At 35.4% G+C, this 14917-nt stretch overlaps 2 protein-coding genes and 1 pseudogene across 2 annotated transcripts; all 3 read right to left on the bottom strand.

Moving 5' to 3' along the window:
• Nucleotides 1-1226: 1226 nt before the first annotated feature.
• LOC141825431 (uncharacterized) lies at nucleotides 1227-3787 on the bottom strand. The gene is made up of 4 exons (XM_074712814.1): nucleotides 3417-3787; nucleotides 2229-2326; nucleotides 1804-2011; nucleotides 1227-1509 (listed from the first exon to the last, which is right to left on the bottom strand). Exons 1-4 carry the CDS (start codon nucleotides 3721-3723, stop codon nucleotides 1424-1426), a joined length of 699 nt encoding a protein of 232 aa, XP_074568915.1. The 5' UTR covers nucleotides 3724-3787; the 3' UTR covers nucleotides 1227-1423.
• Nucleotides 3788-4796: 1009 nt separating this feature from the next.
• On the bottom strand, nucleotides 4797-8712 carry LOC141824953 (uncharacterized). The gene is made up of 7 exons (XM_074712300.1): nucleotides 8634-8712; nucleotides 8476-8559; nucleotides 8230-8409; nucleotides 7395-7565; nucleotides 6660-6869; nucleotides 6427-6515; nucleotides 4797-5426 (listed from the first exon to the last, which is right to left on the bottom strand). Exons 1-7 carry the CDS (start codon nucleotides 8710-8712, stop codon nucleotides 4797-4799), a joined length of 1443 nt encoding a protein of 480 aa, XP_074568401.1.
• Nucleotides 8713-10512: 1800 nt separating this feature from the next.
• On the bottom strand, nucleotides 10513-12367 carry LOC141823646 (putative receptor-like protein kinase At5g18500; annotated as a pseudogene).
• Between the last annotated feature and the right edge of the window lie 2550 nt (nucleotides 12368-14917).

Here is a 14917-nt window from a genome sequence, read left to right as displayed (position 1 = left end):
TTCACATTATCTATAATATTTATTAGTCATCGTAGATATCCGTACTATCTTAAGTTTATTTCTCAAAATTTTTCCCTATATCTACACACATCCATTAATGCTCTCTTTAATACTCTGACTTTCTTTTTAATTCTCTCATTTTTTATTCTGTCCATCCTTTCTCATCTCTACAATTCTCATGTACTAAAGATATAGTTCAACATTCAACGTCATATAATATATCAGGTTTAATCGCGTTTTGCAAAACTTCTCTTTAAATTTTAAAAGTACTTTACGATCATATAATATAATCAGCTTCTATTTCAATCATTTTGTTTGTATTCTATGTAAAATTTCTCAATCTTTCTATCGTCTTATAAAAATGATCTTAAATAGTTTCAATTTCAGACTTCTTCTCATCTTCTATTTTAATAATTATATTATTAATTTAATATTATTAAATTTAAATTTTATATAATCTATTCTTTCCATTTCAATCATTTTGTTTGTATTCTATGTAAAATATTTCTCAATCTTTCTATCGTCTTATAAAAATGATCTTTAAATATTTAAAGCTTTCAATTTCAGACAACTCTTCTCATCTTCTATTTTAATAATTATATTATTACATTTAATATTATTAAATTTAAATTTTATATAATCTTTTACTCTACTAAATATAAAATTTTTCACTTTTAATATTTTTCATCAAAAGTCTAATTTAATATTTATTTTTTTTACGTATCTTATATACCAAAATAATATTATCTGCAAATAACATTCTCTATTTTAAAATTTTCATTTTACATTTCATTTAAAATTTATTCTACTTCTAAAATTTAAATTTTTATACTCATCTTTTTAAATTACCTAAATTAAATTAATAATCTAAATCTTCATTCAAAAATTAATTAAAATACCTCTTTCATTTTTTTTTATTTCTTCATCCTTTACTAATATCTTATCCTCTGTTATTATTTTTTTATTTCTCCCTCATTTACTTAATACCCTATTACATCCCTCTTTTATCTTTTCTTCTCTCACTTTAACTATTTAAATATAACAGTTTAAATTTTTCATTCAACGCTTTCTTAACCTCTTTCGCTGCTTTTGTCTCTCATCGCTTTCTTTTGTATCAAAGTGAAACTCTAATGACTAAATACTTTGATAAAATATATAAAAAAAATACAATATATTCATACGCAATAAAAATATTTTCTCAATAACCTAATTAATTTTTACAAATATATAAACGAAAAAATATTAACTTCTGATATTTTTAATAGTCACATAGTCACCAATGCTTCCACATTAGATAAACCATAACAAGTCTATCCAAAAACAAATACATTATCCAAAGCAGATGCTAGATTAGGCTTGCATTGGAGTTCCATTAAAAAAAAACGTAATTGGTTTTTTTTGGCAACTGAAATTGTAACCGGTTTCAATAAGGCTTAAACTTCCTTGCATCTCTCAGTTGTTTGATACGTTTCTTATCTTGCTCGAATTTGCTCTGCAACATCATGATCTCTGCAAAAGAAACGGCAATATGAGATAAAGAGCAGGAAGGATGAGCTGCAAAATCCATTCAATTCTAACTGTAAATTCCAAAAACCTACTAACTATTGAGGAAAGATTATAAAGATACTATTGAGGAAACTTGTGTAAATGGAGATCCAAGGAATAAAGTTTCATCTGAAGGTTCTTAACCAGATATAAGATGTCAGATTAGATGATGGTGCAGTCCTAATTTCAGATGCAAAATGTTACTTTATACTCACCATAAGTTTTAAGCTAAACAGAAATAGGGAAAAGCAAACTTACCACTTCTCCGTGCTTCCCGTTTTTGGAATCTATAAAAATCTTCCGCAACTTTGCTTTTCCTTTTAGCCATGTTATCCAGCACAGCAGCTTGAGCAACCGAACCCACAGTTATTCCACTTTCCGGATCAGTTGTTTTCTTCCTGCCTTTGTGGTGCACCACGACTGTCCATCCTCCTTCAGCAGCCTGTGCTTCTCTTTCTTTCCTTTCCTGCAAATTATAGAACACGAGTGTCAAATTTGTATAGCCAAAGCTCCGGGTAGAGATATAATGATGTACAAATCTAATGAATTAATGGTCATTTTCAATTATGTTATGCATTTTAAAAAGACAGCAAAGTACAGGCAAGTGAATAGCTTTCGGACAAAGCCGACACCTGAATATCTAGTTTACATATGGCGATACAGTGAGTGACAAAGCAAAATACCTTCTCTAGTTGTGCTTCATGAGCAATTATAAACTCATCGATTCTTTCTTGTAGTATCTTCAAGCCCGGTCTCTTCTGCTTGTAGTCATTAAGCCACTCTGAAAAAGTAGGAGGCGGATCAGCCATATTCTGTGATAGGGAAGACTACTGCAAAGGTAAAATCGACACAGTTTTCCGCCTCTGAGAATGCAAAATAATAGAACAAATAAACCACACAACATACTTTCTAGCTGCAGTAAATTTTTGTGAATCAGAATCGATTATCACAAGCACAACTATTTGGCACCACAAGAAATTTGAGAAAATACATGATGATCCAATGGATCTTAAAATGCCAAAACTAAGATGACTTGACAGGAGGAGATGAGTGACGAATATGTAACTGTAATCTTAATTTTATTTTCAAAAGGACCTGTATATTTTTATGATTCTACAGGTAGTTCAACTGCTCTAATACAAATGAAGCACAAATAAATAGTCAACACAAACCTATGGTTTTATGATCTCAAGATCAAGTGGCCATGCTAATAAGTGTTTAAACTACCTCGGTTAGAAACACATTGAGATGAAAATAAAGCATGATACAGTCCAATTGAAACTGCATATCAATGTGATTTCTGTACCATTGTGAATTTGTGATTCGCAACACCATGAAAACTACTTACGTGACATCTATTTTCTCTACCAAGGAACATCAGCCTAGTGGCTGAACCATTTTTTATTGTGTGCTGATACTGGTAGTTTGATTGCATCTCTCTTCTGTTCATTTTCTGGCATGTTCCGAGATCGAGCCAAATATGAGAAAACTTTGAAGTTATTTTCTCTTTTAAACCTGAGAAACCAGGATTCATATCTAGTCAAAATTATCACCTTATGCTTGCCAGGAGACCTACATGCAGCAACTCGCCACAAAGCCAACATTAGAAGGGAGAACTATGGCCAGATAGGAAAAAGATTGGTGCACTGTTTCATTTTTTTAGAAAGGGTTGCTTATTTGGCTCAGCTCCTAAAATATAAACCAAGTAGTAAACATATGTGGAAACCAAGTCATCAGATAATCTCAAAGTTCTCAAAATCTATGTTTTCCCAAAGCATGTTCTCTTATACAAACAAATAGTGGGAAAAAAATCGGCGAGAGAGATATATATATCCTTATAGGACCATAGTCAAAGAGGAAAAGCAATATACTTCTCATTCCGCAAGAACAATCTTCATCCACCAAGGATCGGTCGGAGCCGGAGGCGGGGTTGCGAGAAAGCCGGTCAAGGGAGGATATGGTGGCGCCAAAGTAGGCAACAGGAGTGTGCGGGATGCCCTGGTCCTTGAGGGCCTGAGCCATGGCGCCGACCGTGGAACAAAGGTGCTGGCGGTCTTCGTTGGAAGAGGATTGGAAGCGGGCCAGGACGCCGACAGCAAGGTCGTCCCCGTCCAAGGCAGCGGTCTCATCGTCACCGGAAAGGAAAGCAGCGTCGGATTCCATCGCCTCCGGTTCCATCTCAGTTTCCTCCGCAAGGCGCAAGCGAGGTTTTTTAGGGTTTTGAGATAAATTAGCATATAGAACCGGAAAGCCAAACCCAATCGGACCGAGAAGTAGAGCAATGAAATCTACATTAGATCTATTTAAATTTAGGATAAAATATTTCATCCAAATTTTATTAAAATAAAATAAATGATTTTCTGATTAATTTTCATTACAAAAACTTTTTTTTGGAATTGATTTCTATAACATTTAGGATTTCAGATATAAAAATTCGCTTAATAAATTCATACTATTATAAAAATTCCCTCGAACTGAATGAAACCGTAATATTATTTGAAGAAAAAAAATTTAATAAGTTTTTAAAAATGATATTAGTTAATTTTATTTTAAACATATTTGCTTTCAGAATAAATAAGATATTACCACGTCTAGTAACGGTCGACGCCGGTGAGGATCACATCATCTCCTCTTCATTTCAATTCCCCCCTCGGCATCCCACCCACTCGCGTAATGGTCATTGCACGCTGCTTCGTTGTGGGAGTGGCACAAGGCTTCATATTCCCATCGATTCACACAATTCTAGCACAATGGATCCGTCCCCATGAGCGCTCACGCTCTGTTTCCCTTACGACATCAGAGATGGATGGACCTTGGAGCAGCTGGCTGGTGATATGCTTCTATTGCCAAAGTCTTGTGAAATACAAGGAAAAGAGGATTCCCAGAGGCAGTGTGGGAAGAAGTCTGCCGCGGCACACTAAAATTCCTTGGAAGTGGATAATATTCAGTTTACCAGTGTGGGAAGTCTGCCGCTGCCACTTATCCTCTACTGCTGCTGTATCCGATCAGAGAGAGCCAAAGCACAAGAGCATTGCACCATCTATTACAACAATATCGTATCTTACGCTTAGATTTCCCTTAAGAAAACAAAGATAAAGATTGTTTGAGATTACAATATAGCATCAGAAATTTTATATTTTTTCCCCATTTCATAGGCATGTAGTGAAAGATCACAATATAACATAGATATAAATATATAACCTAGCTGAGAAACTTTCCTGCGAAAAACTAAAGATTCAACCTCCATCTAATCAGTAGTTGCCAAAACCTGCGTAACTATTTCGGTAGCGCACACCATACTGCTCATAAATGGGATCGCCGTAGTTTAGCGCCTTAATCTCCACCATCTGCCGCTTGGTATCCAACTCCTGAACCGCTCCAAAAATGATCTCATTTGTTGTTTCACAGCTCTGCTCGTAATAAGTTTGTGGGCCAGATGAGTATTGTCTGTGTCGTTGGAGATGTTGTCGTTGATAAACTTGTTGCTGCTGTTGTTGATGTGGTTCGGCATGCCATCCAGCTGGATAAGGCGATGTGTGTCGAATGTGTTGGATTTTTTCGGGCTCTTTCGATGTGAAAGAGTAACTCGCTAGCGTAGTTGGAGTTCTTGTCTCTAATGGTGGTGGTATCTCATCCTCTGGCAGGACAAAACTGTCTGCCGTGGGCCAATTGCTAGATCTCTGCTGTTGCTGCTGAAAATGTGCAGTTTTTGATCTCCTTTTGAATACTCGAGATACAAGCTTTCCAAATGCAGTGAAGAGGCCTTCTTCATCTGTGTTCTCCACTTCATCTCCAGTCGGAATAAGTGGTGGTCTTATTGATTGTCTGGTTGGTTTCTGGTATGGAGACATGGTTGTTCCTTTCATAGCAGTTTGAGGATCCTGGTAAAAAAAATCATTCTATTTTCAGTAAAAGGATGTTTTATGAACATATGAAGACAAGTGCTGTTTGCTTGAGATAACAATTCAAGTTTTTTTTTTAGTTCCTAAGGATATGTTTGTTCCGTGGCAAATAGTTATTTTCAGGTATAAAAAATTTTCAGAAGAAAACTTTTTTAGGAAAAGTCAATTATTTTCCCTTGTTTGTCTACGAACAAAGGGAAATATTTCCCCTTCCTTCCATTTCTTCCTCACTATCGAGCTCTACCAAATCAAGCTCGGTCAAAATCCCTGCCTGGTTTGCCTGATCAAGTTCCACCTAAATCTGTGCCTCCTCCAACTAGAGCTTCATCACAATTACTATCTGGTCCACCAGATTGGGCATAAGGGCAGCTTGATTAGCGCCTATCCAGCCACGAGGGAGCTCATAAGAAGCTGCTAGGAACTTTGCTTGGAGGGAGCTCCTCAGATTGAACAAAAAGGTAGTTCCACCTCAAGACAACACCAGAAGTTGACAGAGGATTGAACTAGGGAATAGCGAAAGTTGCCAAATGCAGGGTTGTTAGAGGGGAATTTATTTTACTATTGGCCAGATGAAAAATTTCTGTTTGCCATGTTTCTAATCTGTCAATCACTTTCCATGGAAACAACTGTAATATGCGCCCATTGACTGAAAAAAAAAACTATCAAATTTGTTCACCATGCAACCAAGTTTTAACACATCTAGTTGTTAATATCTACTATAACTGAATTTAAAGGTTCTATGACTAGTATGTACTGGTGCATTTTCTTTCTCCTAGCCCATCTGAACAAAATTTTAAATGTTTTATCAATAAAGGAATCAAGTTATCTAAACTTTGGAGGGATATATTCAAGGAAAACAAATTCCTAATTTTGTCTACTTAAACCACTTGCGGGATAGTTACTGTCTTGATAAAGAACATAATGAATAATGCTCTCCTTTAATAAATCTAGCAAAGTAGGATATCAATTAAGTACTCACATTTTTGGTAGAGACCATTCCTCCCACCTGCCTTTGGAGTAAAGCAAGCATGTAACCAGAGAAAACAGCAGCAAATAGAGCAGCGATTCCTATGTTGGGAAAAAATTAGAACATTTCATAAATACCATTCAACGTACATGTCAACATACGAGAAGTCAAATTTTAATGCAGCAGTCATTAGTATTGTTATATACTACTAATGAAGTGACTACTAGTAAAATAGAAGAAAATACCGAGAGGAAAACCAGTGTCGTATTGGTGAGCACAATCGTCAATGTTGAGTTGAATTTCTCTGATTGCTTGGTTTCCTCGGTCGACAACTAAGAGAGAGCAGCTACTAGCAATATAAACAACTTCAAAATCTGTAGAGAACTTTGCCCCTTCGCTGGGACCATCAGAATGCCCAGCTCTACTCCACTTTCCTCCGGCAATGGTTGTGACCCCTACACAGATTGAACCACAAAATAAGGTAGGATATTTTGAATAGTAACTCTCTTCATAGCATGCTGAAACAAAGTTAACTCTTAATATTTCACAGATCTCTAGAACAAGGCCCCTTAAAATTGAAAGATAAATAGTAATAGCTTAAAAGCCTAGAGCAATATACAAGCACATTCAGGACCAAATGTATCTTAGCAACCATAACATCATAAAGCATAGTTTTTTTCCCCTCAATATTTACTCAATAGCAAATTAACTCCAACCTTCTGAGTCCCAGTTGTAATGACTTCCAACTATGTAGCATTATTTGGATTCGTGAAACCAATTCCTATTACTTTGCCCATAATTCATGCAACTGTTAGAACAAAAATGGACCTTGTCTTTAATTTAAAATGCCTGACCTATCTAAAGTTAAATTTTGGATAGATTTTTTAACAAGAAATTCTGCAATTAGCTTTCAGCATTCTATTCCTATCCATAAGGCCTGCATACATAATGTTTACCATGCTTCATGAATTCTATCTTACCCATGTCACTGATTTTCCTGATTGCCATGTTTGCTGCGTCTGCAACATATATATTCCCCCTTTCATCAACTGTAAATCCTTTAGGATGGTTCAGTCTTGCCTCCCTCAGACCTCCATCCACATGACCCCCAAGGCCTTCCAGAGAACCAGCAATAAGCTTAGGTCTGCTATCTGAAGTAGTCAAAAGTGCACAAGTACGATCAGCTAGGAAGTTTTATATACATATGGTTTCATCACAAAAACATACACAGAAACACTTTAAGCACTTTAGGATGGAAAACTTTCTTCAAATCAAACATTATTCTGATACCTTAGCATTATAAATCATTTTTTGTTAGCTTTCTTCAAATTTAGAAGTAAAGCTCAACATAGGGTCCACGGTTCAAATCTGTATAACAATACTATTCGAAGGGCTTTAACCTTGTTGCTCCCGCAATGGAACACAAAAATTCGAGGATTTTCAGACGACTAGTCTATGAATGGCAAAAGGTGCAAATTTGGCAAATGATAAACATAGTGAATAAAGACAGGATAAAACTTAGAACTTCAAAAAAAAAAAGTCTAAATCTGAGATAGGCCTAGCTGGAATAGAACAAATTAAATCCCTAAAGTAGTGGAATAATAACTTAAACCCCTAAAGTTTGATTGCCACTCTCTCAGAAATCTGGCAGAATAACGTAATGCAATCTCTCAGCATTTCTGCTCAAATTTTAGATCTTTTTAAGTGGAAGTACCAAGTTCAGTTTGAGGTAATTAATCGAATATCACTGAATGGAAGCCGTAGAAATTTAAAAAAAAACAATTTCCAAGTAAATATCAAGCAAAAAAAGTTCACATCTCGACAATGGCAGTGAAATCTGATACAAGTTGCTGTTGACAGAATCCAGCAGCAGCAGCTCTCCGCTCCGCGTCACCTCGACCGAGTAGGGTTCAATCCCGAGCTTACTCCCATCAAACACTGTCTCGACTGTATACCCGCTCTCAAATTTCATCAGCGGACGGTTGGCAGAGATCGCTGCAACAAATAGTGCAGATCAAGCCACAAATCCAACAGAAAGAACAAAAAAGAAAAAGAAAATACCATTTTTTCTTGTAGATTTCAGTGACCAAAACCTATTCACGAGCGCAGATGCAGCATTGGAGACCGCCGCACTAACAATCTCCCCTAGAACATCAAAAACGCGCAATGTGTTAAAAATGCAATGTAGAGAGCCAAATTTGAGCGAGAAGAGTACTCACTTGCAGGTGAAGCAGCCGAAGCAGAACCAGATCCGTTCAGTGAGATCATCGCGAGAATGAACAGCCCTAACCCTTTCATGTCTGAGCTCCGTAAGATCCGGCGGAGGAAGAAAAGGGGCACGGATCAAGCTCACCGCAGAGGCAACGAGAGCACCGGATCGAGGCAGGAGGCAGGGAGGAGCAGTGAGTGATGTGGATTGACAACTGTGGAGTGTGAAGAAGGGCGGAAGAGAACAAAAAGTGTTTATATAGTCAGTCACATGTTCCCTTGCGGTTCAGCATCTAGCTGAAAGCGCCCCAACGATTTATCTATTTTATTAAAAAAAATATTAATATATAAATAAAAATATAAACCTTTATTTTTTTTTTTCTCCAATCTAATACTAGTATAATTTTTTATTTTCCTCCAATCTAATATAACCTGATATTTATATTTTATGTTAAAATATAATATCCAACATTACTTCTTCAAACATTTGTTGACAATATTCCATGTCAAATAATTTATATATTTTGTCAAAATACTTCCTCTCTATTAATAAATGCACAATTTAGGTGGTAATAATATAATAATAATAATAGACATTTCAGTCTTAGATCTGAAACATTTTTAACAAAAAAAATGAAAAGATTGAAAAGTAATTTGACATTAAACAGGCCTTAAATTGCATCTTAGTATTAATGTGAACTTTACAAAAGAGTCTATTAAGTGGATATCAAATCAATATCGTCCTAACATTTAAATAATAAATTATTTATTATAAGATTTTTTAAAAATGTTTTAAATGATAATTATTTATTATCATATTGTTGTTGTGATATACCAATTTGAAAAGTCATTAATTAGATTTAAACCATAATGCAACATAGTACCACTACACTCCATCAAGATTGATTGAATATTTATTTATCTAGTTTATGCAAGATTGGTTATAGAATTTAGTGTCCGGGGATATAGTTAACAAAATTGTTAAAGTGGATAAGGATTACTTTTCTATAATTTTTTCTCAAAAAAATGACTGCATGTACTGTATATTAATATCAAACTCCTTTTTCTTTTAGTTTTTTTTATTGACTGTTTGTTGTGTTCCCCCCGCATTTCAAGAAGACCAGTGGTGAAAGTTGACGATGCTTCAACTTTTTTTCCCCTCCTTTAATTTGTTTATTAATTCACCATTTTAATTTGTTCACGTCTTTGAAGGTCGTAGCCGTTCTTTTTCCCAATGGCTTCTCCATCATGGCTTCTCCTTTGGCTTTGGAGATATCCCTTCCTCCATCATCACTCAATCCTTTTCCAATATTTAAGCAAATTGGTTCGAGGTGTGCATTCAAATAGAATCTCCAATGAATTTTACACTAAAACAATTATAAAAATTAGTCAAACTAAATATATATATATATATAATAAAACCAAATGACAATAAATATATAATTCTATTAACCAATAGCCGTACTAATTCATGTGAAATTAAATATACTTTTAATTTCAAGGACAAAAAATGCCTGGATTTGGACTAGTCAGTGGTGGTGTTTCACATCACATGCTGAAGAATCTAGTGGTAATAATCATGGGGTACAAAGATAGATTTCATGGCGAATAAAGTTTAAAATGGAAGTTAGCACTTCGAGAAGTAGAAGTAGGCCCTTATCTTATTCAAAGGTTATATTTTATCACAATGATTTATTTTTATTTTAAATTATTTTTTCCCAATTTAATTATCTCCTTAGTTTACAAGTTTTTTTTGTTAAAAATATGAACCTAATTAACTTCTGGAGTATTTCCCAAGGGCAAAGATCAAGACGCTCCTTGTTAAAAAAACTTGACAATGAAGCAATAATACAAGAAGATGATGCTATTTGTCAATTAATAGAAAGACTACTAGCTAGATATATATGCATTAGTTACAGTAGACATGATCTCCATTGGTTTGTTTGAGATTTCCAATGCTTTTTCTAAGCTTGCTACAACCTCCGCCATCTTCGGTCGTCGCTGTTTGTGTGCAAGGCAAGATAGAGCGAGCTCGAGAGCAAGCTCAAACGCTTCGAGTGAATACTCTCCTTCAAGTTTCGGGTCAGCGCAGTCCGAAAGGGCACCCCCTTCTGTAAGCATTTGTCGACACTGGAGTGAACAAGTTTTTAATTTGTCAGCATATATATATATATATATATTCATGGATAATTAGTTTGCTCTTAATTAGTTTGCTCTTAGTGAATCTAGTCTAAACATTTTTCATCCTTTGTAATAACTTCAGATGATCAACCCATGAATCAGTTGAGGCTAGCTATATATCACGAGACTGTCAAATTAAAAAGTGAAGGTTTATGATCATGTTATAGGAGGGCATATATATATAGAAAGCAGCAAAGCAAGTAGTAGAACTGACTGACCATTTTGCTCAATGGCATTGGCTTTTTCAAGTTCATGTTGATCGCTCGTTTCCCCGAGAGAAGTTGTAAGAGGACGATTCCAAAACTATACACATCTCCGGCTGCATTTACCCGGCGATTCTGACGGTATTCAGGATCAACGTAACCAAAGGTTCCCCTCACCTCAGAGCTCACAAAAGAAGCACCAAGGTCTACTACTTTCGACAAACCGAAATCCGAGAGTTTCGCTTCAAAATCAGCACCGAGAAGAATATTTGTTGGCTGCAAAACATTATATTAATTGCATGATCAACGAGTGGCAATATTAGCTTTAGTTTATAATCTCAAGCAGGTCAGTACAGTCAGTGCAAAATTGAACCCAACCTTAACATCCCGATGAACAATACAGCCTTCTGGATAGGTATGAAGAAACCAAAGGCCGCAAGCGCTGCCAATCGCAATCTCAAGTCTTTGAGTCCATGATAAAGTTTTATCTTTTCCTGCAACATTAGGTTCATATTCATTCAGCACCTCAGACGAATTAATAGCCAAGAAGATATAATTTATTAGCTTTAATTTTCAAGGACTCGTTACCAAAGAGCCACTCGGATAGATTTCCATTTGTGCACAATTCATAGACGAGAAAACATTCTTCCTCTTCTTTGCAGAAACCCAACAGAGCAACAAGGTTTGGATGACGAATATGAGACATGCTGGTGACTTCTCTCATGAATGTCTCTCCAAATCCATCCTTGATGTGTTTGATTGCGACATGGCAGTCATTTGAGAGCAGACCTTTATAGACCTTCCCTGGAATGCAAAGTCTTGTTCTCAAAAATTAATTCATTTCCTCAATCTCAAAAATCTTTAACTTCATTTCGTTGAAAATGAAATGTATATAAGGGCAGAAATAATTACCAGCTACCCCCTCACCGATGAAGTTTAGCGCATTCAGATCATTTGTAGCAGCATAGATTTCCCTAACTGACATTTTCCGACACCCCGGTTCCTTGAATACGAGTACCTTGGAGGTTGCAGTTTCTATACAACAAGATTTTAGGGCATTGAGATAAATTTCATAGCCACATTCTCATATGTGACAAAAGATAACTCGAATACCTTCATCTGAAATAGATGGATTTGGTGGATGCCGTTTCTTGAATAAGCGCCATGATACAATTGATGTTAGGATCACAATGACAACAATTGATCCAACAATTATCCATATACCTATTCCCACACGAAAGATAATTGCATCAGACAAAATGGTTAGATAAAAAACTGAAAGTTTATTTAACAACATAATATTTAGGGAGGTGTTAAGACGCCTAACCTTTTGTCAACATGATCTTTGAGAATTAAATCATTTCCTGCTTGAGAAAAAGGAAGAAAAGAATTTAAAGATTTCTTTAAATATTTTTTTTTTAAAAAGAAAACTTATGCACAGAATGGTAAAACAGATTTCAGATGACAGATCTATTATATTACCAAGGTCAAAGTCAGTAAAAAAATTGAGGACTAACATAATTGTATCAAAAGGTGAATCCCATTTTGATAACAATTTTACAGTCTGTAGGAGGTGAATCCACTTGCCCAATAGATTAGATTGTTTGAGTGTCTTCTTTAATTATCCCAAGAAACAACTTGCAGAATGAAAAATACACTTGAATTTTATGATTTGATTCCTACACATGAAGTAAGAAAACTGACTCATAGGCAACTATATTGGGCTTAAAGTGCAAACTTCAATTATAAAAATACACAGCCAAAGTACAAGATTTCTGAAACCAAAATATAAGAATCAATCTAGTTTTATCAAACTATTGTAATCTCTTAGGTTCAGGGATTAAGCTTTACCCAAATACACAAAAAGAGAACAGAAGAAGAGGATGGTAAATTAGATTATATAAAAACATGTTTCTTGACACACAGAGTCTAGAGAACAAAAAAGCATGAGAACAGATTTAAACCTAGATTGAAACAGAAACTTCTCCTGAATAAAAGAAAAGAAGAGAAAAATCGAAATGCAAACTTGAAACCTGCAAGCACAATAAAAAATAGAAAACAAATAAATCAGTATTAAATAGTAGCAGAACCATACAAGATGAAGGGGGAAACTTGCTTCGGTTCCTTCTCTCCTCTGCATCAACTCTGTCACCCAAATAAACAAAAGAAATCAAGAAGAAAATACAACAAGGAGAGAGCTTTAGTAAGTGAGATTAAAGGAGGGCATGTTTCTTGACCTAAACCTAGATTAAAAGATACAACTTCCACTGAAAAACGGGATGATAAATCGAAAATACAAACAGTTGCAGTACCTCGTATAGTCGTATCAGAAAAGTGGCTTGGGTTCTTTCTCCCTCAACATCAAGTCTGGCTCTCCTTTCGTAATGATGATTGGAACAACCTTGGAAGCACCGGAAGAGGAGAGGAAGTTGAGCATTAAATTTTGTTTAAACTTGTGGAGAAAATCAAAAATGGATGAAAATGCCGGCCGCTGAAGGATTCAATTTGTCGTGGTCGCTTTCATCTTCGGTTTAGCCGAGGTCGAAGCAGTCAGTGAAAAGGCCATATGGCGTTCAACGCACGATGAAGGATTTTGAAATGGGAATACATTTTTGGAGAAAAATTTACATGTTAAAGATTGATTATTTTTAAAAGGCCTGTTTTCTCCACCTCCAAAATCGACAGATAAAATGAAAGAATGAATTGGAAAACAAATTCTTTTTTTTAGAAAATTAAATTTAAGTGTCTGTTTTTAAAATTTATTAAAATTTCATTCGTTTATCAAATATTAAATTATTCATGTGCAACTCGAACAATAAGTTTTCTTATTCTCACCTCCTCTCTTTTATACATTTATCATTTCAATCTATCATCTTCCATGAAAACAAAGTCTATATAAAATTTTATTTATAAATTTTACACTTATAGAGTTTGTTTTTTTATTTCACACATAAATTTTATTTTATTTCACTTATCACTTAGCAAAAAATAAAATTTACCAATACGGTGGTCACAATCTACTTTATGATCATATATAACGAGATAAATTGAAAAATTACAGTTAATCACGATAGAAAAGAAAAGAACATTCCTTTAGTTTCATCAAAATTTGATCCTTATCTCATTTTAACAAATCTATCCTTAATAACAAACTCTTTTCAATAAAATATGAAAATCATCATCCTAACAACCCTACACGATCGACTTCACGATCATCTGTGAAAAAGTAAATCGAAAAAGTATAATTAACCACGACGAAGGAAGACATTATTTCGGCTTCTCTGAAATTCGATCCTTATCCACTTTAATAAATTTATTCCGTCGTAATCAATTCAATTATGTTCCAGAAATCTCCGATAATAAATTCAACTGTATTCGAGGGTTATTTCACTTATCACTTTTTACAAAAAAGATTCACTTATCACTGTCCCTAGATTTACAAGTCTATTGTCAATTTGATGCGCCGGGGGCCATCACTGATTTAGAGGTCAATTTGATGATCAGGAAAAAGGAGTAAAATACAAAGCCAGAGACCAGAGTGACAGATTGATGTACAATAATAATGGCAAGAGTTTAAACCCTAAATTCTAAAAAGGAAAACAAAAAATCTTCAAAATATCAATCCCTTATAATGGGACCTCTTTGACGCCGGCGATGTCGACGGTCAACTGGATCTCGGGGAGCATGTCGACGCCGATAATGTAGTAGGCGCAGGCCGCCTACATCCTGGACAGCTTCTGAGGCTTGGTGAAGGGGTTTTCACATCTGATCCGCTTCCTTCCGGCCAGCTTGTAGTCGATGGTGCAGGCGTGGAATTCCGGGAGGCGGTGCCGACCGCAGTAGGATTCCCCGCACTGGCACCGGAACCCCAGAAGGCCCACCTTCTTCCGGCACACATGACACCGCTTCGG

This window comes from Curcuma longa, chromosome 3 (assembly GCF_044706935.1).
Source record: "Curcuma longa cultivar G26 ecotype Majalengka, Jawa Barat chromosome 3, ITB_CL_G26_1.1, whole genome shotgun sequence".
Classification (NCBI taxonomy): domain Eukaryota; kingdom Viridiplantae; phylum Streptophyta; class Magnoliopsida; order Zingiberales; family Zingiberaceae; genus Curcuma; species Curcuma longa.
This window is presented reverse-complemented; position numbering and strand designations above follow the sequence as displayed.

What these genes read in the sequence shown, in the direction of transcription:
- LOC141824953 (XM_074712300.1), bottom strand. Translation starts at nt 8,712, where the DNA reads ATGAAAGGGTTAGGGCTGTTCATTCTCGCGATGATCTCACTGAACGGA. An exon ending in TTCGGCTGCTTCACCTGCAA is followed by an intron (nt 8,560 to 8,633) that starts GTGAGTACTCTT and finishes TTGATGTTCTAG; the next exon opens with GGGAGATTGTTAGTGCGGCG. An exon ending in GAAATCTACAAGAAAAAATG is followed by an intron (nt 8,410 to 8,475) that starts GTATTTTCTTTT and finishes TATTTGTTGCAG; the next exon opens with CGATCTCTGCCAACCGTCCG.
- LOC141825431 (XM_074712814.1), bottom strand. Translation starts at nt 3,723, where the DNA reads ATGGAACCGGAGGCGATGGAATCCGACGCTGCTTTCCTTTCCGGTGAC. An exon ending in ATGAAGCACAACTAGAGAAG is followed by an intron (nt 2,012 to 2,228) that starts GTATTTTGCTTT and finishes TATAATTTGCAG; the next exon opens with GAAAGGAAAGAAAGAGAAGC. An exon ending in ACGGGAAGCACGGAGAAGTG is followed by an intron (nt 1,510 to 1,803) that starts GTAAGTTTGCTT and finishes TTTCTTTTGCAG; the next exon opens with AGATCATGATGTTGCAGAGC.